Consider the following 23,081-nt stretch of genomic DNA (forward strand, 5'->3'; position numbering starts at 1 on the left):
TTTGGCTTACATAATTTAACAAAATAACATGTTTGTGTAGTCTTGTGTTACGTTACAAAATCCAAATAGAGTGGACTTGTTGGAAGTTGAGTTTATTTGCAGGCTGATGACAGAAACAATGTGTTCCTTTTTGTTGACCGAATGACCGATGACTCATAAATGATGATGTTTAGTGGGTTTGCTTTTAATTGCATTTGAAAATTAGCACTACACACAAAGCATGGCTGAGGCTGGTGGGAAGGTCTGTAGGTTTGCAGGCATTAAGCTAAAACAGAGTATTGGACAATCAAAATGTTATCTGATGATGGTGGTGCTAATGAAAAGTCAGATGATCACCAAGGAAACTATTCAACCTGAGGGGAACATGGATTTCCTAACCAAGATTATACCAATATCCATCCAATAGTTGTAGGGATATTTCAGTCTGGCCAACAAAAAGTTCTCAGGTCCAGGACAAACAAAAAAACATAAAAATCCCTTTACTTCTCCTGTTAGGGGGATCAGGGACTATTAATGATCTCAGTATTTTAAAACGTGGACTACAGCCCTGCCATGAGTTTGTTGTTGATAATAAAACCCCAACACAGCTGATTATGATTATATGTATATGATACTAAGAATGGTATTGTGATGGTAATGATTATAGTATTGACAATATTCTTTATTTATATATAACTTTTTAAAACAACGTTATTTTCCAAGGACACAACTGAAATGGTAAGGAAACAGCTATACTTACGGTGGCCCTGAAGTGCAAGTCAAAACAGCATTTCCAGGAACACCACAGCATTTCAGGAAAACGCTACAGCATTTCACAAAACACCACAGCATTTCACAAAACACTACAGCATTTCAGGAAACGCCACAGCATTTCACAAACGCTACAGCATTTAGAAAACGCCACCGCATTTCAGGAAACGCCACCGCATTTCAGGAAACGCCACCGCATTTCAGGAAACGCCACCGCATTTCAGGAAATGCCACCGCATTTCAGGAATGCCACCGCATTTCAGAAAACGCCACAGCGTTTCAGAAAACGATACAGCGTTTCAGAAAACGCCACCGCATTTCAGGAAACGCCACCGCATTTCAGGAAACGCCACCGCATTTCAGGAAACGCCACCGCATTTCAGGAAATGCCACCGCATTTCAGAAAACGCCACAGCGTTTCAGAAAACGATACAGCGTTTCAGAAAACGCCACAGCGTTTCAGAAAACGCCACCGCATTTCAGGAAACGCCTCCGCATTTCAGGAAGCGCCACCGCATTTCAGGAAACGCCACCGCATTTCAGAAAACGCCACAGCGTTTCAGAAAACGATACAGCGTTTCAGAAAACGATACAGCGTTTCAGAAAACGCCACAGCGTTTCAGAAAACGCCACAGCATTTCAATTTATACGGAACGGATATTCCTTTTGGGAGAACACTTCTTGTTTGATTGGACAGAGACAGCCAGAGAAGCACTGCTGTGATTGGTTGTTTTTGCTGCCAGTCAAGAAATGACGCTTCGTGATTGGTCTGCAGCCGACAGCGCATCTGTCCCGAAACATCAGCCATTAGCTGTTAGCCAACCCGGTATCACGGCAAGACGTGAACATGTGACGATTTACCATGCTGGGAGACGTGAAGATGTCACGATTTCAAACGTGACAGTTACACGATATTGTTAACCCATGTTAACCAGTGGAGAAATAACCGGAAATACCAACCAAATGCTACTCCGACGTAATGATATATTTTGTAATAGTCACACTCGATTACGCCGATTTTCTTGTTGCCCCAGCTGGTCGACACCTCTTTTAGCAGAAACAAAGGCTACATTAATGTATTAAATCGATGTTAATCCGTGTGTGTGAATGTGGAATTAACGGACGTGACGTTGTGCGATTGAGTTGCCAGGCAACAGCTTCGGTTCATGTTAATTTACAAACTCTTCAACTACAACCGTAGTTATATTTAAAAACATGTTAGAAGGCCTCACGAAATACTTTAATGCAAATTAAAATGTAAATGTGAAGGAATGTGTGTATAACAAAATACATCGGTCATAAACTAAACCGGAAACAGGCGTAGGCAAGATCCTCAGCTCGATGATTGGATGGTTTAGCCGCAATGCATGCTGGGATTTGGTGTTTATGTGATGTGAAATCTGAAAACGTTTTTTAAAAATACAATAATACTTTATTCCGAGTGTGCTTGCTTTTCTCTTTGAAAGTCATCACATAACGGCATTGTAATACACGGTTCGGCTGCATTAAATATTACATATCTGCCGTAATTCTCTATTTATAGAGCCCTGCTGAGAAGACTTCTAGACAAACAGGAGAACTGCCGCCAAAACTGAAGATGTGACGTGGATCATAAATATATAAGCAATTAAACAACATTTCTTTTCACACAATTAGTGCTGCGTACCGGTACGCCGAACCGGTACTGGACTTGTAAAAAGTTTCGGTTCAAGTCCGGTTAAAACCGGAACGTCAGGAACCGGTACTTGGACTCGCAAAAAAACTAGCACTTATGTATATTCTGGTGTCTGTGGTTATTTAAACATTCCCTGATAAACGTTATTCAGCGTCAATAAATGAGTGCTAATCCCAGTGTGCTCAGTGTACAACATCACATGTCATTTCACCTTCGATTTACGGTTTGAAAACGTAGAATTTCGCCACATGCTAATGCTAACCGGAAGTGAAGAATTTTCAGAATAAAAGTTTTAAGTTAATAGTGTGAACTTTCGGTTTTTTCAGAATAAAAGTGATTTAAATTAGTGTTTTTAATTCAAAATTACGCCATATCAACATTGATTTTAATTTCTAACAGTATGTATTGTAGAGTTGTAGAAAATACATGGTGCACAGACAGTACAGTACACTCTGACTGTACAGTCACTAGAGTGTAGCCTATACTGTATATTAGGTGTGTAACAGTGTGATGCGTATAGTCTACTCTACACTCTACCTTCAGCAACGTTTTAGGGATTTAGGCTCAGTCAGCTCAGGGACTGTTTGGTTACTTTAGTTTGGTAAATGAAATAAATGTTTGAACTTTGTAGTAGTTCACTGTAGTTGCTGTCATAAGTCATTTGTAGACTAAGTGGCACATTTGTACTTTGTAGAGAAATGTAGACACAAAGTTGGAAGGGAGCACAATAAACCTGATGAGTTTGAATTTGAGTTGATTATGAGTTAATTTTCAATTGATAATTAGCTCACAATAAGTTCACTTTAGTTACTCACACAACTTGACACAAGCCATGGGTTCAGGTCCGGACTTATAAGTCCGGACCTGAACCTGAACCTCTGGACTTGAGTCCGGACCTGAACCTGAATGTGAGTCCAGGTACGCAGCACTACACACAATACGTCTCCTTGCAGTATCAACACTAATTCGGCTGACTTTTATATTTGATCCAATTGGTAGATAGGCTGTATTTACACCATAAAGGTGCACAGCTGATATAAAGGGACACCTAGTGGTTAAAGCATGTTATTATTTTATTATTAGATATTAATAGGATCCCTATAAAGTATATTCATTATTCGTTATTCTCTACTAATAGTTCATTAAAGACTGTATATAATGACTAGTTTGCACATCCCTTTCGATTTTCTAAGCTAAGGTTTATTGACATATCATATACACAACTGTATGCAATGAATGAAGAACTTGGGTCGCAGGTTCCTCAACAGTGCATTACAAGACATCTATCAATATGTGTGTGTACTCCACCATTAAACTGTCATTCTGCACATTTCTTATACTTTCTACATACATCTTATAATAGTATAATACATATGTATAATATCAGTTGAATAATAAACAAATAATAAACAAATAAGTGCTGAAACATAGTTAACATAGCAGGAAAGCAATATATTAGACGTTAAGTACTTTGTCAGGCTTAATATGTATCTGTAGATACAAATGTCACTGTGTGTGCTGTGTGCTCTGCATGTGTGCCCATTAAAGAATCAGAATACCTTTATTAGTTCCACAGAGGGGAAATGTGCAGCGTTACAGCAGGAAAGAGCCAGAGACAGCTTAGTGTTGCATATCTTACATGCGTTAAAAAGTACTAAGTTATAATATAATAAACAATATGCTAAAAAAAAGATAAAAAGTTACATAATTTTCAAAAATACAGATAAAAAACAAAACGGCATATATATATATTGATTTAGTGGCCAGGTATAAATGACACAGTTATTAATGGCATATATATATTGCACATATAGCACATATTGCACAAAGTAGGTTTGTATTTAGCAGCAAGGGGTGTTATAGTCTGTGTTGTGGTGTGTGTAGGAGGGTCTACTAGGGGCAGTGCTGGTTGTAAAGTCTGACTGCTGCAGGAAGGAAGGACCTGCGGTTTCAAGAGGGTTTCATCCCTCCATATTCTTCTTAAAGCTTTTTTCTTATTCAAAAGAAGACCTTAACCTAAAGTACTCTTTAATGTTTAAATTAAGCCTTATTAGTTTGTCTATTTTGCACATCCTCCTATTAATATCTAATAATAAAACAAGACAATTCAATAACGTGCTTTAACCACCAGGTGTCCCTTTCTATCAGCTGTGCACCGTTATGGTGTAAATACAGCCTATCTACCAATTGGATCAAATATAAAAGTCAGCCGAATTAGTGTTGATACTGCAAGGAGACGTATTGTGTGAAAAGAAATGTAAGTTGTTGTTTAATTGCTTATATATTTATGACCCATGTCACATCTTCAGTTTTCGCGGCAGTTCTCCTGTTTGTCTAGAAGTCTTCTCAGCAGGGCTCTATAAATAGAGAATTACGGCAGATATGTAATATTTAATGCAGCCGAACCGTGTATTACAATGCCGTTATGTGATGACTTTCAAAGAGAAAAGCAAGCACACTTGGAATAAAGTATTATTGTATTTTTAAAAAACGTTTTCAGATTTCACATCACATAAACACCAAATCCCAGCATGCATTGCGGCTAAACCATCCAATCATCGAGCTGAGGATCTTGCCTACGTCTGTTACCGGTTTCGTTTATGACCGATGTATTTTGTTATACACACATTCCTTCACATTTACATTTTAATTTGCATTAAAGTATTTCGTGAGGCCTTCTAACATGTTTTTAAATATAACTACGGTTGTAGTTGAAGAGTTTGTAAATTAACATGAACCGAAGCTGTTGCCTGGCAACTCAATCGCACAACGTCACGTCCGTTAATTCCACATTCACACACACGGATTAACATCGATTTAATACATTAATGTAGCCTTTGTTTCTGCTAATAGAGGTGTCGACCAGCTGGGGCAACAAGAAAATCGGCGTAATCGAGTGTGACTATTAAAAAATATATCATTACGTCGGAGTAGCATTTGGTTGGTATTTCCGGTTATTTCTCCACTGGTTAACATGGGTTAACAATACCGTGTAACTGTCACGTTTGAAATCGTGACATCTTCACGTCTCCCAGCATGGTAAATCGTCACATGTTCACGTCTTGCCGTGATACCGGGTTGCTGTTAGCACACAGAGCTCACAGCTCCTCATATGAATATTTGTTCATAAACTGGACAAAAATTAAACATGAACAAACCACAGACCGTCTATGTCATGGTGAATACAGTTGCTGCTTTATTTATGTCTGTATGACGTTGTTGTGAGTTTGGACGGAGCAGCTACAGGTTAGTTTATCCTGATCGATCGATCTCCATTCAGAAAACACACATTTTAAAAGTGTTTCGCCTGCCGTCTTGTCTGCACATTTGTCACAGCATTAATTCATGGTTTTTACTAACCGGTATCAGTATTATTTCGGCATCATTTTGAAACGTGTATTACAATTAAATCACGGTAAAATATGGGGACCTCCGTGGGGACTTCCGGTGTTGTCTCAAATTATGCACCCCGTCGTGAAATGCACCCCTTGACACGGGAATGCGCACTTGAATGTATAGTCCGCTATTCTATGTTGTCTTTTTGATGGTTGGGTTGTTGAATCCTGGATTTTGCATTCATTCGTCACTTATTTTTCAGTTAATTTTTTATTTAATATATGTTTTTATTTAATTGTGACGTCCTGTCTGTATACTTGTGCTTGTACTTTACAATGTATTGTTTATTTTTACATCAAGTGCTTGAGGGTGGGATTAATAGAAACATCTTTATTTTGGGGGGTGCTTTTTATATCAGTGGCCTGGTTGCCACGATATGCACCCCTTGCTATCTCTGACAATAAACATGTCACATACATGAAACTTGCTTCATTTATTGGTACTAGTCCTACAACTATACCCTTCAAAGTGCTTGAGGGTGGGATTAATAGAAGCATCTTTTTTGGGGGGGTGCTTTTTACGGCAGGCTAGGGGGTGCATTTCACGACGGGGGTGTATAATTTGACACAACACCGGCAACAATCTTGATTCTGATTGGCAAGAAGACTCGAAAAAACATCAGCAAAGATGTTTTCAAAACCGTTTATGGTCTCCGGTACTTCCAGTCCAAAACCTACTGCATGCACAGCGTTAAAAAATTGTGCCTTCAAAATGAAAGTTTGACTTTTTTCCCAAAAAAAAAAAAAGATTCTTCTTTTTCAATTTGTTTTCTTCACTCACACATCTGCGACCCACTCTAAAAGGGCACTGCTGTAGTGTTTTGTGAAATGCTGTTGTGTTTTATGAAATGCTGTAATGTTTTGTGAAATGCTGTGGTGTTTTGCGAAATACTGTGGTGTTTTCTCAAATGCTGTGGTGTTTTGTGAAATGCTGTGGTGTTTTGTGAAATGTTGTGGTGTTTTCTGAAATGCTGTAGTGTTTTGTGAAATGCTGTATCGTTTTCTGAAATGCTGTTTGAAAAAAAAAAATGCAACTATTTTGATAAAATAAAAGAAGAATAAGAGAATGCATTTGCATATAAATATGTTTTAAGATGTAATTCAAGTCCCAAATCCATTGAAAGCACATTTACAATGGGTTTTAAGGAGATAATTAAAAGCGGGGATGTTGTGCCAGTATCAGAGAGTGGGGGGCCCTTGCAAATAATGATGGGGTCGAATAATTGTTTACTGTGTTAGAGTAAGCTTCGTCAGTGTTAAAACAGCTACTCGTCAGACTGGCTGATATGGGCATTGTGTTGTCACAGAGCCGTACGGGACAGGCATGGTGCATGGTGTATGGTGTGACAGCCTCGCTGCTTTATGATTGGTTACATTTCAGAAAGGCAACAGCTCTAAATATCCCACAGTCACTTGTTAGACCAATGAGAGTGGAACGTTGGCACCCGGTCCCACCTCTTTTGCCATCCTAACCAATCAGTGTTGAGCAGGAGAGTGGCTGACCGCCCACCTAGAATCGCTCACCTATCGCAGAGAAGGGGCGATCAGGAATCGATGCAGAGTTTCCCCACATGCATTTCCCTGCGGTTAGCGGTAGTTTATTTAAAAAGTGAGCCAGATACTTTTAGTTTAGAGATCGTGCACCGTTGGATCTGATCTCTCCAGAAACGATGGATCCGCTTTTGTATTTAGCCGGTCTGGTCGTTCTTTTTCTGCTGTGGATCAAAGTAAAAGGTCTAGATTACGTGATCGTTCACCAGAGGTGGATATTTGTGTGTCTGTTCCTGCTGCCGCTCTCCGTTATATTTGATGTGTATTACTATATGCGGGTATGGATTATTTTCAAGATGTGCTCTGCGCCCAAACTGCACGACCAGCGAGTGAGAGACATCCAGAGACAGGTGAGCCGTCTCATCCTCTGTGACTATGTGTTTGTGCACAGGTGTGTGTGGTAAAATAATCATTACTATGGTCACAGTCCTGAATTGGCTTATTGTCTCTTAATTGACTCAATTAGAAGTACAGAAATATCATCAGTAATATTTACTTCAACTATCAAAAGAAAAAGTACTCTGTTCACCAAATGTCTCTTTTCTCAGTAGTATGACATATTATTCTGTTTTTATCACCAATATATAAATGTCACATCACTTTAAGGTTTGTCAAACTGGAGCCAATTTTATTAACTTTTTCAAAAACTGGAGATGTGTTTACAGCATCATATGATATATCATATTAGCTTATCATGGGTGTGTATATGTATAAAACGTAGATAGAAAGTATGGGTGCTAAATAAATGCAGAACAGTAAAAAGTAAAATATTTTCCTCCAAAATGAAGTGGAGTAGCGTACAAATGGAAATACAAGTGTGTCAACACATTTTGCATTCCACCACTGGCAACAAGGATAATGTGTTATCAGTGGTTTTGAAAAAAGAAAAAAACACCAAAAGTCACGGGAGGTTACAGCAACAGAGTTTCAATTAAATTACCTAAACTGAGTTTTCTTAATCACCTTTATTGGTCAAGCATTGCTCTCACTCTACTCACTAACAAAGACTGCAGCTAGTAACAAGGACCACAAAGCTGGACAAGGTGACGAATAGACAAGTATACCCCATAACATTGCAATACTATACCAGTAATGTATAGTGGTATTTGTTAATCTAAATTAGGAGTATCATTGGCATGTTCAACAGGGGTTTATAATTATAGTGTTTAAAATATGATAGACTGTTTTCAATTAAACATGGAAGCTCGGACACTTTATTGGCAGGGCATTGTGATGGCTTTATCTCTGTTATCTTATCAATCAATTATTACACAACAAGTGTTTCATGCACTTACTCATTTACCTGCTTTTATGCAACTGGAGGATGTATTACTTATGCACACAGTATCAAACATTTAGTTTCAACATGCTTGTACTAAATTATCGTAACATACATTTGATTTATTTAACACCAATATACAGGGCCGTAATGCTCTCTTATTAAACATTGAGAGCTATGTCTGTCACAAAATATTGGTAATGCTGTGTATCCCCTATGTGTTTGTCTCTGTTTCATGTCTTATGACACATTTCAGGTGCGCGAGTGGAAGAAGGACGGCAGTACGAAATACATGTGTACAGGTCGCCCAGGCTGGCTCACAGTTTCTCTCAGAGTTGGGAAGTACAAGAAAACACACAAGAACATCATGATCAACATGATGGATATTCTGGAGGTGGACACCAAGAAGCAGGTAGGAAGATTCGACAGAATTTGTGTCTCTAATGTCAGCATGCTAACACTGCTAAACTGTTGAATGGTGAACATGGTAAACATTATATCTGCTAAACATCTATAAACTCAAAGCTCCACTTTGCTTCAGTATAGCAAGAAGCTACTCACACAAAGAGGGACATCACCTTAACTGAACAATAAAGACAAGGACGCAAAACGTAATTTGAAGGGATGCTCTGCCTAATCCTTTTAAAGTATTCTACTATTTTCTTCCAAAATACATTTGGCTAGCCTGGGGGTTTGTTTTAAACCTCTGTGATCGTCCGACTTCAACTGTTTTTGGCCACATACATTTTCTGTAAATTATTGATACCATGTTCCCAGATCTCAGCATTTAACCGGTGTTTTTATTAATAACCAATAGAAAGGATCAAAATGTCAATTTTCCTAAACAACAGAATAAGTTATTTGCTGATGGTTCCTAAAAACAACATAATCTTTGTTGTAGGGTAGATTATCTACGACAGGTGCACGTTGTGAAACAGTCACTTTTTTAGTAGTCATTTTTTATACAATATTCTTTCTTTTTTGGGGGGAGGACAGTATGAACCAAAAACAAATTGTAATTATTCACTTTTCAAGCTACTACTCATTAAAATGTGAGCCTGATGGGGTTTTCTTTACTCAAGTGATCTTTGTTTTTTAGGTGGTGAGGGTTGAGCCGTTGGCCAACATGGGTCAGGTGACCGCTCTGCTCACCTCGATTGGCTGGACACTGCCAGTGCTGCCCGAGCTCGATGACCTCACTGTGGGTATGTTATTTGTAAACTGTGAATTATTTTCTGGAGAACCATCAGAGAGCGGCATCATCTGTGATCGGTTTCTAGAAATAGAGGCACTGATGATTTCCACCGCTCATTGAGGCAGATGCTGCATCTCCTCCATCAATCACTGCATCCTGTTTAGAGCAGCAATGACTTCTCTAATCGTGTTAGAGGATTGATGCTGTCGCTCAAAGATGAAACTGGGAGGAAATGGCTGCAGCTTTCGAAGCTCCCCTGGATCGAGTTTCATAATGGATTTCCTGATGCTATAAACTGTGCATCAACAATCTAATGTTTTCCCATCAGGCCGCGGTACATTCATTTATCCTGATGTTCAACCAGGCACATACTGTACAAACTCAATCCCAGCCAGCTACGCTAGTCTCTGCTTTTGTGTTTGCCTGCTGTTGCTTCTCACCTGGCTAGATATTGAATTACCAAGAATAAATATTGTATTCTCTCTCTTCTCTCAGGTGGTTTGGTGATGGGTACAGGCATTGAGTCATCCTCTCACATTTACGGGCTGTTTCAGCACATCTGTGTCGCATTTGAGCTGGTTCTAGCTGATGGCAGCTTAGTACGCTGCACTGAGGTGAGTATTGAGTGTGTTGGATTTACTTCTGACTCCAGGGCTGCAGTAGAAAGTCACAAGACTTATGTCCTATGTCTTTTACGGACTTATTTTCCTTGACGGTACTTACACTGTTAGGATATATAGTTATACGACATAAGTCGCTTTTGACGTGGGTCTGCCATGTTGAAACTACATGCTCAGAAGATGAACTACTAAAAGTGCATCTTGAAAAGATATCATGATCCTTGTTGATGTTTGTTTTCCTGAACAACCAAATAGTGTCACTTTTTAAATGTTGCTGACACAAGGAATGTTGGGCATGATCGCTTTTTCTGACGTTCCAATGTATCCTAGGGCTAAAGAAAAGAAAAAAGGAAACATTAAACCACCTTTTATTGGCTTTAAGATAATTCAATCAGATCTTATCATGGCTCCCACTTGGATACTTGAATGCCATTTCAGTCAGTTAGTTAACCTTCATAAGCAAAAATGATTTGACTGCTGCCAGAAGTCTCACATTCAACCAGGTCACCTTGGTAACATCACCATCACCACATAATTATCTGCTTCTTTAGCAGGAGCGTTACTTTTAATTGTTGTTATATATAATCATTGGTTCGTCGTGGCAAAAAATCACCAAAATACGATTTTACACAACTATTGACTCCTGAAAATACTCACTGGGTTTCATTTTGTTCTGTGCTGTTTGTGATTAAGCTTTCTTCCTGTGTCATATGAACACGCCATTGCCATGTTTCTCATATTCAATTATTGTGTTACAGTAAACCTTGTAGAAATGCTTGAATGGAAGACATCTTGAGCATGAAAAAAGTGAAAGACTGTTCCTTGCCCTCCCCCCACCAAAAAGAAAACAAAAGGACATAACTGCTGTCCACTTTTCTGACCCTCACTTTCACTAATAATTCTCAGCCAGTCCCTAGGGCCTAACCTAATGCTGTGAGGTCTGCTAATGGTTTTGTCAAAGCCATCATGCTTGGCCTAACATTAGAATCCCAGAGAGCCGAGACCACATTCATAACCACAAATGTACCATAGACATGTGAACAGTTTCTTCTTGTCAACAACAACATTGTTCTGTCACATAGGAGGAAAACTCTGACCTGTTCCACGCCGTCCCCTGGTCCTGTGGGACTTTGGGGTTCCTGGTTGCAGCTGAGATTAAAATAGTCCCCGCTAAAGCCTGGGTAAAGCTGAGCTATGAGCCGGTCAGAGGCCTGGAGAACATCTGTAAACGCTTCACTGAAGCATCGGAGAACAAGCAGAACACGTTTGTAGAGGGCCTCCAGTACTCTCTGGATAGCGCTGTCATCATGACTGGAACCATGACAGACCACGCTGAGCCTGATAAGGTAAGGTGTTTGTTAGCATTCATTTGACTAATTTTCACATGTTTTATGACATTTAACCTTCCTTTTTTCTCTCTTACTTCAGATTAATAGAATCGGCCTGCACTTTAAACCCTGGTTCTTCAAACACGTGGAGAGCTACCTTAAAAAGGACACCGCTGGAGTTGAATATGTCCCTCTGAGACAGTACTATCATAGACACACCCGCAGCATCTTCTGGGAGCTTCAGGTACTCACAACATCACACACACACACACACACACACACACACACACACACACACACACACACACACACACACACACACACACACACACACACACACACACACACACACACACACACACACACACACACACACACACACACACACACACACACAACCCTTAGGATCACACTGAGTGCTGCAGGGATGATGTATTTTATTGGGTGACCTTTCCCTGTTCACGATAGGGAGTTTTCCATTGGATTTTTGTACCGCATAGGCTCTGTGGCAAACAAAAGATTATGAAAATCTAGATAAGTGTGATGAGATGTTTGGAGCGCAAATTCAATTGCCAGAAGTAAAAAGCGTTAAAAAGACAATAAATAAACAACAAGCTCATTTTGCCTCTTGTTAGCAATAGCAACCAAGGCTATTAAAAAAATAACAATTGCAGTAATTTCTTACGTATTTATGTTGTGGAGCAAAATGTGAAACTATCTCATATGTTTATGTTACCCACATAACTTTATTCAGGCAACAAGCCAAACACACATACAATAACCTGATGACTTAAAATCAAAAGGGAACCGGATATGCAGAAATGCTAACTCATTATCAGGTTCAAGGGCTTATTCCTGCAGCACTCACTCTCAGCTTTATTACACTCTAATGCTCTTTCTCTGTCACACACACACACACACACACACACACACACACACACACACACACACACACACACACACACACACACACACACACACACACACACACACACACACACACACACACACACACACACACACACACACACACACACACACACCATTAGCCATTAGTGGCATCCTTTGTTTACTGTAACAGTACATTGTGTGATAAATTATGCATAGTATTGGTTTGACAGATACCTGCAGGGGCTTACTCTGGCCTTTGGTGTTTTTGAAAGGGTTTGGTAGACAGTGCAGAAGAAAATTGGAAAGAAAGAAGGCTGACCAATGCCTTGAATAAATCGACAATTTATGATAGACATCATTAATGTGTGGGATGTTGAAATGTGAGCGTTTGGCACTAGGTGTGGGCGCCCTCTGTTGGAAAATAACAGGAGTGCAACTGGATTTTACTTGTCTCATCTGGAAAAAAGTTTAATGTAGAAATTCTATCATTATGCAGAAATTGTCTTAGCTAATATAACAGAAAATATTATTGATTGTCGTCCTCATTACCTCAAACCTGAGGTAAAGGGTTAATACAAAAAACATTCACACATTTCCATAAGCCAAGATAGGATCTTGAATGTCATTCTACACCCCAAAACACCCAAATATTAAATGTTCTCTTAATTAAATCAGAGAAAAATCTTCACTTTTGAGAAACTGAAATCACCAAATGTTTGGCCTTTTTTGTCTAATAAATAACTACCATTTCCTCAAATTGTTTTGCTGATTGATTAATTGTTCCAGCACTAGTTAACGCAACATGCATCACATAAGGGCATCCTCAGTATCATATTTAATCATTGTTGTTTATGTTGTGTCCTTTCTTCAGGATATTATTCCATTTGGTAACAACCCGATATTTCGCTGGGTTTTCGGATGGTTGGTTCCTCCTAAGATCTCTCTGTTGAAGCTCACCCAGGGGGAGACCATCAGACGTCTTTATGAACAGCACCACGTGGTGCAGGACATGCTGGTACCCATGAAGAATCTGCAGGATGCCATCACGCGCTTCCACCAGGACATCGAAGTAAGACTGATGAATGAAGCCTATTATTACCCGCTGTTTATAGTAATTAGTCCTGGTTAAACTCCTGCGTGTGTTGTGTTATTCCAGGTGTACCCTCTGTGGCTGTGTCCCTTCCTGTTGCCTGCAGGCAGAGGGATGGTGCACCCCAAGGGTCAAGAGGACGAGTTGTACGTGGATATTGGGGCTTATGGAGAGCCAAAAGTCAAACACTTTGAAGCTAAAGCAACAACACGACAGCTGGAGAAGTTTGTTAGAGAAGTGCATGGGTAAGTCTAAACAAATACAGGAAATTTAGCATTTGAAAAAATAATTCTAGAGAATTAGGTAGGGATTCACTTTAGCCTTTTGAAATTAGTATTTTATTTACATAACATATAACAACAAACACTTGGTTTTATTGATCGTGACAAAAAACAAATTCAACTGCCTCAACACTTAAGGATCAAAATAAATAGGATTGTTTTCCCCACTTGCCTCTCAAGGCTTACATAGTTAATACATGTGCATTCTGTCTCCTGCAGGTTCCAGATGCTGTACGCAGATGTGTACATGGACCGAGAGGAGTTCTGGGAGATGTACGATGGACGGCTGTATCACAAACTGAGAGAGGAACTGGGCTGTATGGAGGCCTTCCCGGAGGTTTACGACAAAATCTGTAAATCTGCCCGACACTGACCCCGATCATTGTGTGACAGATACACTGAGGCAATGTCAACTCATATTTGGTGTGTCTCAACGGCTACAAAAAATTGATTTAAACAAAGATACATTTTGGGCGAACTGCTATTTAAGCTAAATAATTAGTTTTTTTTTGTCTATGTCTTATATCAATGTGAAGCAAAGGCACAAGAATTGCAATGCTAACAATTATCGAATTTATTCTCCTTTTCCCTTTTTCTGTACAACCTTAAACAAAGGTTATCTTTTTTACCTTTTTTAAACATGTATGTTAGGCACTGTATAAACTACCTTTGTGTACATTACATATATATATATATTTTTTTCTGTACACCATTCACTAACAGGTCAGCCTTAACTACAAGTGTCATACACTCAAAATATCACTTCCTAATTATCTTTATACATACAATTAAATATATGTTTTCAAACAAAGATATACAGGGGAAAAGATGCCAAACAACTATATTGTCACTTATAGGACACCTATTTTTATATCATAATAATGTCATAGCCCCAGGACTAAGGATTTAAAACTCTTATCTGTAATAAACATAATTCTCATGATTTAAAAAAAGATACGTCTGAAGTTCTTAGGGAACAATACCATGCTTCACTTCACTAGTATTAGGGACTCACAGCTGTCACCCAAACATTGTCAAGATTCACCCAGCACATTGCAAAACTTATATTGGTGTTCCTTTTGTATACTTCTGTATCCTTTAACATGGGATTGCATATAGTTAAATAAATGGATATTTCTTGACAATTATTTCCTTTGGTTTGAATGACTGAATAACTGGACAAGTAGGACACACTTACTTTTTTTGGATGTCATTGCTTTTTCTGTTTAATGTAAATACAAAAAAAATGCAATCTTTGATTATTAAAAAACTCATAGATCTTTTCAAAAGCTTCAATGTTATGTGACCTAAAGATTCCAACTTGGCATTATATGACACGACACCGCTCTCTTTATTTGATTTCAGTGCCTTCTCTATTTAATGTAAATGTAAAAAAATGCAACCGTTTTTATTTATTTAAAACTGTTTTTTTTCAATAGCTTCTATATCATGAGACCTAAAGGCTCACTGTGGCGTTATAACTACACTGGAATAAGACAGCTCTATTTCTATTGGATTTGAGTGCATTTTCCAATTACATACAAATATAGTTATTAATTTAGCTGTTTTAAATATAGTTAGGCTATGTGAAGTACCTTGGGCTGCATGATTGTTTAAAGGTGTTATATCAATGAAGAAGAAGAAGATATACTTTGTTAATCTGAAATTACTTTTATTACATTACACACACTGGTTGATAAGTGGAGATGAGTTTTAATGGTTACCTGTAATATAAGAAAAATGAAATATTGTTAATTAAGGTGTGAAGGTGCCTGCAGGAATGACCTCTCACACACTTTAAATTCCTCAAGGAGGGGTGACAGGGAAATAGTGTGTAGATATTCTAGCTAGCAGACCAATGGCCCCTCCCCACTGAATTTAGCTTAGCTTGCTTCAGCAGGTAAATCTACTGTCAGATCGGAAGAAGGTCTTAAACAAGCTGTTCGGAAATATTGGAAACAGGTAGGCTGTATTTAAGAGTTAATGCAATAAAGTGATAGTATGAAGTAACTCTGTTTAAAGATTATAAGGGCTGGTGTCTGCAGCTAATGTTCAGTAACAGTTTGTAGCTAACTCTCGCTGAGTTAACTTCAGCAGACTGAGTTGCTTACATTAGCTGCTAACACACTAGTGAGTGTAGTTACAATATTGCCAACTACGCAGTGGTTTTACAGCATGCTTAGTAAATATCAATAGCTGGTGTTACTTTGGAGACTATTTGTTTCGCAAAGGTGACTTTGAGAGATTTGCTTCGTTTGTTAGTAACACGGGGAGCAGCTGTCGGTTACACTGTCGTATGTTTATAGCCTGCCAACTTTTAGTTAACTTCCTTTAATTAGCAGTTAGAAGTGTGTTTTAATGCGATGTGAACACATGCCGTTTCAGTTCCCTACTGGTTTGATATAAGTCCACACAATGTGTACAGTCGAGACAATAACCCGCTTTATTTAGGGTACGGCACTGAGCGCAGCAATGAAAGAAATACAACACTAAACTGTACGTTTTTTATTATGGAAGTTGTTGCTGAACCAGTAGCAATATGTGTGCATTTCTTATTAAAAGGTGTGGATGAGTACACAAACTTTCAGTCTGCATATCAGCAAGTAACTGGGTTTAACAACCCACTTTCACTTTTACACAGTTTGCTCAGCTTACTTCATGTTTCTTTATTATTTACTTTATGAATAAATATATGTTTAACAACAGAAAATATAAAGAAGATGTACAATAAACCCCCAAAGACGCTTGATCAGGGCACTCTCCAGGGTATATCTCTGTCCAATAGAAACATATTTTGAAAGATGGGAAAGAGAAAAAGACAAAAGAAAAGATTGCAACCAATAGATACATACAAGCACTCGTAATAAAATACTATATTCTTTGTTGGCAGTTTACACAGAGAAGGATAACATTGCAAATATAAAAAACAACAGATTTTGTTGAATTGTGCAGCTGCTAATTGCAACCGACTATTCCATATCACTGAATGGGGAAGAAAGCATGTGTCCTTATTATCCTTATGATTATGTTTGCAGAGGCTCTGACTGGAGTTAAGTATCGAGCATCACTTGCCTTGCTGGACGCCGGTGTTTTTCTTGGAGATTACCGTGGAGTCCAGACCGGAGACCGGAGAGACTGAAGAGGAAGCATGTCCACTGACACGGAGCCCACACTCACAGTCAAGCTGCTGCAGCTGGTGCTGCTCTCCTCCTACTGGGGGATGCAGATATGGGTCACCTTCATTTCAAGTTGGTACAACGCACACAGACACACGCATGATTACAAATACAGTTGGAGATAAAGGCAAGGGATGTCATGCTATATGAACCACACAATAATGACTTATGGGTTCTTCCAGTTTGGCCCGATGATTTGAATCACACTGTGCGTTAAAGTACATCTCGGGATGCATTTACTCAAATTTAGATCTATCCACTTGGAACACCTAGCATGCTTTTTTCTGCCAATTGTAAGCAGGACCACAGTTGTATCTGAGCAAACTATTTTTTCATGGTGGCTTTTTATGCCTCGGCCCTGACTTACTTTAGTTTGAGCTTGGTCCCCAATGACCAAAGGTCCACTTAAGTCATAGTTTTTTAATAAACTAAACCTTCTGTTTGTGTCATATTGTTCTTGTGGAAATAAGAGATTCCCAGCAGTGCTAATGACTTTTTTTCTGCTCAGGCTTTGTGATGGACAACCACCTGAATAGACACACTTATGGGTTTATCCAGAGTCGTCTTGTACCGTTCTACCTCCACTTGGGTTCAGCTTGTGCCTTCTTTAACCTCACTATCTACGCTGTGTATCATCCCAGCGACCTGCTGGACGAAAGAGAAGCATTTCAGGTGTGTTGCTTGTTCCAAAACATAAAATCACATAAAACCAATTTCTGAATATCTTTTGAATCTCTGACTCTTCTGTCCCCACCAGATCTTCATTTTCTTTGTGTCGGTGACAGTTTCAGCTGTCAACGCTCAGTGGTTTGGACAAATGACATCAGAGATCATGGCAGATATGCACCTGATCGAGCAGGCGTGCGGATTGGGACAGGACATCGGCTTGTCATCGAACCGCGAAGCTTACGCCAAGCTGTGTGAGACAGATGTGAAATACAGACACCTGAGCAGTCGTCTGTGGCTGTACAGACTGCTGTCCTCCCTCTGTAACCTCTGCTGCATCGGCTGCAACTTCTACAGTCTCTGTTACATGGCTGAGAACCTCAGCAAACTTTAAACTGACAGAGAGCAGCTGGACTGTTACATCTCTGCATAATAGTCACTCCCATTTCACCCCTATAAACTTAAGTCCTTCTATTTTTTGTATTGAAGCAATAAGTTATACATTTAATACTTATATCTTTCTCTCTCTGTCTTTAAGTTATGAGATAAAAAGTAAGGTAAGCTTCATGTGCCTTGGGGATTCATATAATGGTGCAGCTGCCAATAAAATCAGGGTCACTAAAGCTGCATGTCTCTGCTAAAGGTTGTAGGAAGACAAATCAGTTGCAATGAGTAATGCCTCACCTTTCACCTAGTTTGGCTGTGGCGGCTGACTGCCTTGATATTTCCCTTCACCAATATAAATGTGGCACCTTTCAGGAATCTGGAACATGAGGGACGTTTAAAAAGACCTTGTAATGCAGTACCAGACACCTTTTGAGAAAATAAATAGCCAAATATGTTGCATCTTTTTTATCTTATTTAGCAAAAGAGAGGCACATTTATGTCATGCGGCTCGGTCCTGCGCCTCCTGTTTGTGTGCGGTTTGAAAACGTAACGGTGTAGTGGCGCAGGTTTGTCTGGCTCACCTGAAGAGCCGCCATAAAGGGAAATGTTACCTGTCTTTAGCTCTCCTAGCTGCTAGAAAGAGAAGGGTTCAAACCTTTTTATTATGTGGTATTACTGCTTTAGACCAACACAAACACACTTGCACCAAAAGTTATTTATTTGTTTATTGGAATTTGGATTTGTTGGTGTTTATCTAATGTTTCAGTGTATTGCTTTGTAAATTATGCATTGGTGTAAATGCCATACGTTTTTTTGGGTTGCCGCACAGGTTAGTCTAGTTTTGTTGAGACTTACTGAGATGATGTGGGTCTATTTCAACCAAATACCTGTAGTGATAATAATAATAGTATGGAGATCCCAGAAAAACTTATTTTCTGAACTTCTTTTGCTTTCCTCTACAATACCACTTTGCGTTCCTTCCAGGGCTCTTTAGAAATGACCTGAATTACATCTCTGCACTCAGCCCTTCTAACTAATAAACCCATATCTTTATATTTTAAAGATTTACAAAGCCGTCGGATATTTATCTTTAATTCCTCAAGTGTGTTTAGCTTTGTTCTCGAACCACTCCACATAGCGTGAGTCTGAATATGTTCGAACAGCTGTGGGGAAAATGATGCAGCCATGATAAGAATTGAAGCCAAATCCTTTTTTTTGATTAGTAGTACTGGCACATGAGTGTTCTGTGCTGTACACTTCTCAGGTGTCACCACTTTTTTTTTGTCAAAGCTTGAATATCTTTCTATCATGTTTGTTTTGTGCACAGATCTGTGGTCTCATGATGTAAACAAAGCTCTCCATGTATGATGAACTCTCCTTGTTGTATCTGCTTTTAGGTTCTTCTATCGATTTGTCCTGTTTTTCTAGTGTTTTATGCGTAAACAATGCAATATTTACTGATTTTAAACTGTACACATCCTTTTTTATTGTTTCCCGTTAACTCACCCAGTTTCAATTAATATAACATTTGAATGCAAATCAATTGACAATTTTGTGCAAAACACAAAAGCTATATATTTTTTAAGTTTCGAAGATATTTTTCTTTTAATCTTTGGACACTTATGCCAGTTTTTTCATGTATTTGTGGTAATGGGTTATGTTGTGTAATGCTGAATGTAAGTCGAGTAAAGCAGTACGGCACAGTGGAAACACGGTATAAGTAACTTAAAGACCAGTGAGGACAGACACCATGAGCTGTAATTAATGTATAATATTAGGTAGGGTTGGGTATCGTTTGAATTTCCACGATTCCGATTCCGATTCTACTTTTCGATTCCGGTTCTTAACGGTTCTCGATTCCGATTCTTTGAGGGGCAGGGTAAAAAAATGATACATGCTTCTTCCACCAAAAAAATTACATTTATTCGAGAAACTTTTACACAGGTTATTTTAAAGTAATATTCACATTAATCAGTCTGTTTATATTCACTGCTATGTAACTTTAACCTGAGAACCCCTGAAGCTACAACAGTTCAACTTTTAAAAACAGTTCTTGTTGAGAAAAACAAGCATATCTGCCTTCTCAGGCATACCGGGAAGAAATGTTTGAACATTTTGAAGTAAAATGCTTCAATCTGGTGCACACGCAGAATTACTAGAGACTAGATCTAGGGGGTACAACTCCAAACACCCATATGAAAAAGATCGGTTTACATTTGAATAATTAAATAACAAATAGCCTACATGTAATGCATTTTATTTTTGTTGTTCATTCATATCTTATTTTACTATTTTATTTATGCATATTTTTTTATCTCTCCAGTTTAAAACGATATGTCTGGTTTACTGTCCTATAGTATACATTGGAATGATTTCAAACCTGTTTTATCCCAATAATTATAAAGGAGTGCCTTGGAAATATGTGTTTACATAAATTGTGATCAAAACGTTTGAGACCCACTGAGATAACTTAGACTAAAGTGAACTATCTAAACACTGAGAGTCCTTTACCTCACTGAGCTGAAGTTATCAGCCTCTCAGTCTGACTGGAGAGGACTCTCCCTCCACATCATTGTAGAAACATCTTCTTCTTCCGTAAGAGCAGCTAGCACCAGATGCTAATAACAACAGCGCCGGTTCCAGTGCACCCTCGTGAGCTGCGGTTGCCAGATAAGCCAACATCCCCCATTTTCATCACTTGCAGCGCCCAACGTACAGGGCAAATGAAAAGTGTAACCGGGATGAAAAGGGTGTTACATTTACTTAATTATGAATGTTGTTACATCAAGGCCGAAAATTAGGATGAGCACCAACGGTCAAAACATTTATTTTTTTTCCCAGAGCTGTCAGCGCAGCGCCTCCACAGATCTGGCGCCCTAGGCGAACATTTATAATGCCAGTGCGACAGGCCGGCCCTGGTCTCAGGTTACACTGTAGGAAATGTAGATACAACGCTACATTTCCCGCCCCGCTGCAGTCATGCAGTAGGCTACGGAGAGCGGCGAGAAACATTTCCTCAGGAATCGAAAAGCGGAACCGAAATTCACATTTCTAAATGATACCGTTGGAATCGAAATGTTGGTACCCAACCCTAATATTAGGTTTGTTTCATAAATGCCTTGAAATGGTTTCAATTATTTTTTTTGTATTAAAAATATGTCCTGTTTGGTGCTTTACCCATTTTAATGTTTATTCATTTGAAATATTGCCTCGGGCAAAACTGACTAAATTAACAGATTCTTCTATGTAGCTGTAGCCAGTGTTGGGAAAGTTCACTTTCTACATGAACTAGTTCAGTTCACAGTTCACATATTTTAAAATGAACTAGTTCAGTTCATAGTTCATAATTCAAAATGTTGAACTAAAGTTCATGGTTTCAAAAATGAACTAATTTATAGTTCATAGTTCTTTTTTCAATAAGTTGCTGCGAGCTATTATTTGTCTCCTGTACGATGTTAATGGGCCATTTCAATTTTTACAATATCCTCAGAGGGCCGTACAAGTTATTGACCTCTGCTTAAAAAAACTAAAATCACAGCTCATTCATTTCATTCTGTGCAAAGAAAAAGCAACCTCCTAATCCAGATATCTCACCATGACTCGCGTATGCATGCACGTGCAGGGTGTGGCGTGACCACCTAAACAGAAAGATAATTTATGGACACAAGATGTGTGCAAATGTATTTAGTTTCCTATCCATGTGAACATGGTTTAAGTGGGGGGGACCTAACCTCCTCTAGAGGGGTCCGGGGGGCATGCTCCCCTGGCAAGATGTGTTGCACTTTGAGAGCAACATTAGGAGATCTATGGACACATCTCTCAACACCCAAACACAACTGTAAGCAGATTTTCTTTTAATTTATGGATATTTGACAAATCACTACCCTTTCAAACTGTATTCTTCTTTATTAATAACTGTCTTATAGTATTTTATACCTGTTTACTTTATTCTCTTATTTTTTTTATAACTATAATGATCATATAAAGATGTGCCTTTACCTCACTGGTTGTAGACAAAGCTTCTTATATTCGTTAGCATAGCTAGCTAACCAGATGCTAATGACAACAACACAGTTATTGACTGTATGACAGATGAGCAGATCGCCACTGGGCTTACAACTAAAGACACAGACACGCAGAAACTGTGGCATGTGTACGGACTTATCGGTACTGCAATTTCTGAAGTGCTGGAGTGGCGTTCTGGTGCTCTCCGTCAGAACTGCACCCCTGTCAGTCGAGACATATACCACGTGATGACACGTTAGGCTCGTGTTGTGTTCAAGGACCCTGACCTTGACCAGGAAAAACAGGTACTCGCTTGTTTAATTTTTTTGCGGTCTAGATTTCTTTCATTTTTTTATTTTTTGCGTGTGTTTATAAATTACCTCGAGGGCCGTACCAAATTGTCTCGCGGGCCGTATACGGCCGGAGGCCGGAGGTTCCCCACCCCTGCCGTAGAGTCTCACTCTGAGCGAGTGCTGCTGCAGCTGCTCTCGGCTTCGTCCATACTAATTCATTCATTCATTCATTCATTCATTCAATGCTCGCCGGTTCCGCGGTTCCACATTGTTTGTTGTGAGGAGTCTGATATATTTAGTATATTTATATTTTAGTGCGACAGCCAGGGGTGACAGGCGCGTACGCGTCACAGGCAGCTTGCTGTTGCCAGATTGGGTGGTTTTCCGCATTATTTTGAAGCCTGTTTACGGTGTGTTTTAACTGGATTTTCGGCTGAAAGGCATATGAAATCTGGCACACTTTTGAACGCCGTTATAATACAGTGCTGAGAATGAACGC

The 23,081-nt window shown here is 39.1% G+C and overlaps 2 protein-coding genes across 2 annotated transcripts; both read left to right on the forward strand.

The window, feature by feature from the left end:
• Window positions 1-7,356: 7,356 nt before the first annotated feature.
• Window positions 7,357-15,203, forward strand: dhcr24 (24-dehydrocholesterol reductase). Its single transcript, XM_034081905.2, has 9 exons — window positions 7,357-7,721; window positions 8,907-9,062; window positions 9,750-9,855; window positions 10,341-10,459; window positions 11,548-11,811; window positions 11,894-12,037; window positions 13,556-13,753; window positions 13,841-14,019; window positions 14,275-15,203. The coding sequence occupies exons 1-9, from the start codon at window positions 7,491-7,493 to the stop codon at window positions 14,426-14,428; spliced, it is 1,551 nt and encodes a 516-aa protein (XP_033937796.1). The 5' UTR covers window positions 7,357-7,490; the 3' UTR covers window positions 14,429-15,203.
• A 701-nt stretch (window positions 15,204-15,904) lies between these two features.
• Window positions 15,905-19,994, forward strand: LOC117445965 (transmembrane protein 205). Its single transcript, XM_034081932.2, has 4 exons — window positions 15,905-16,017; window positions 17,091-17,303; window positions 17,740-17,903; window positions 17,989-19,994. Exons 2-4 carry the CDS (start codon window positions 17,204-17,206, stop codon window positions 18,289-18,291), a joined length of 567 nt encoding a protein of 188 aa, XP_033937823.1. The 5' UTR covers window positions 15,905-16,017; window positions 17,091-17,203; the 3' UTR covers window positions 18,292-19,994.
• The last annotated feature ends 3,087 nt before the right edge of the window (window positions 19,995-23,081 follow it).

This window comes from Pseudochaenichthys georgianus, chromosome 4 (assembly GCF_902827115.2).
Source record: "Pseudochaenichthys georgianus chromosome 4, fPseGeo1.2, whole genome shotgun sequence".
NCBI classification, from domain to species: domain Eukaryota; kingdom Metazoa; phylum Chordata; class Actinopteri; order Perciformes; family Channichthyidae; genus Pseudochaenichthys; species Pseudochaenichthys georgianus.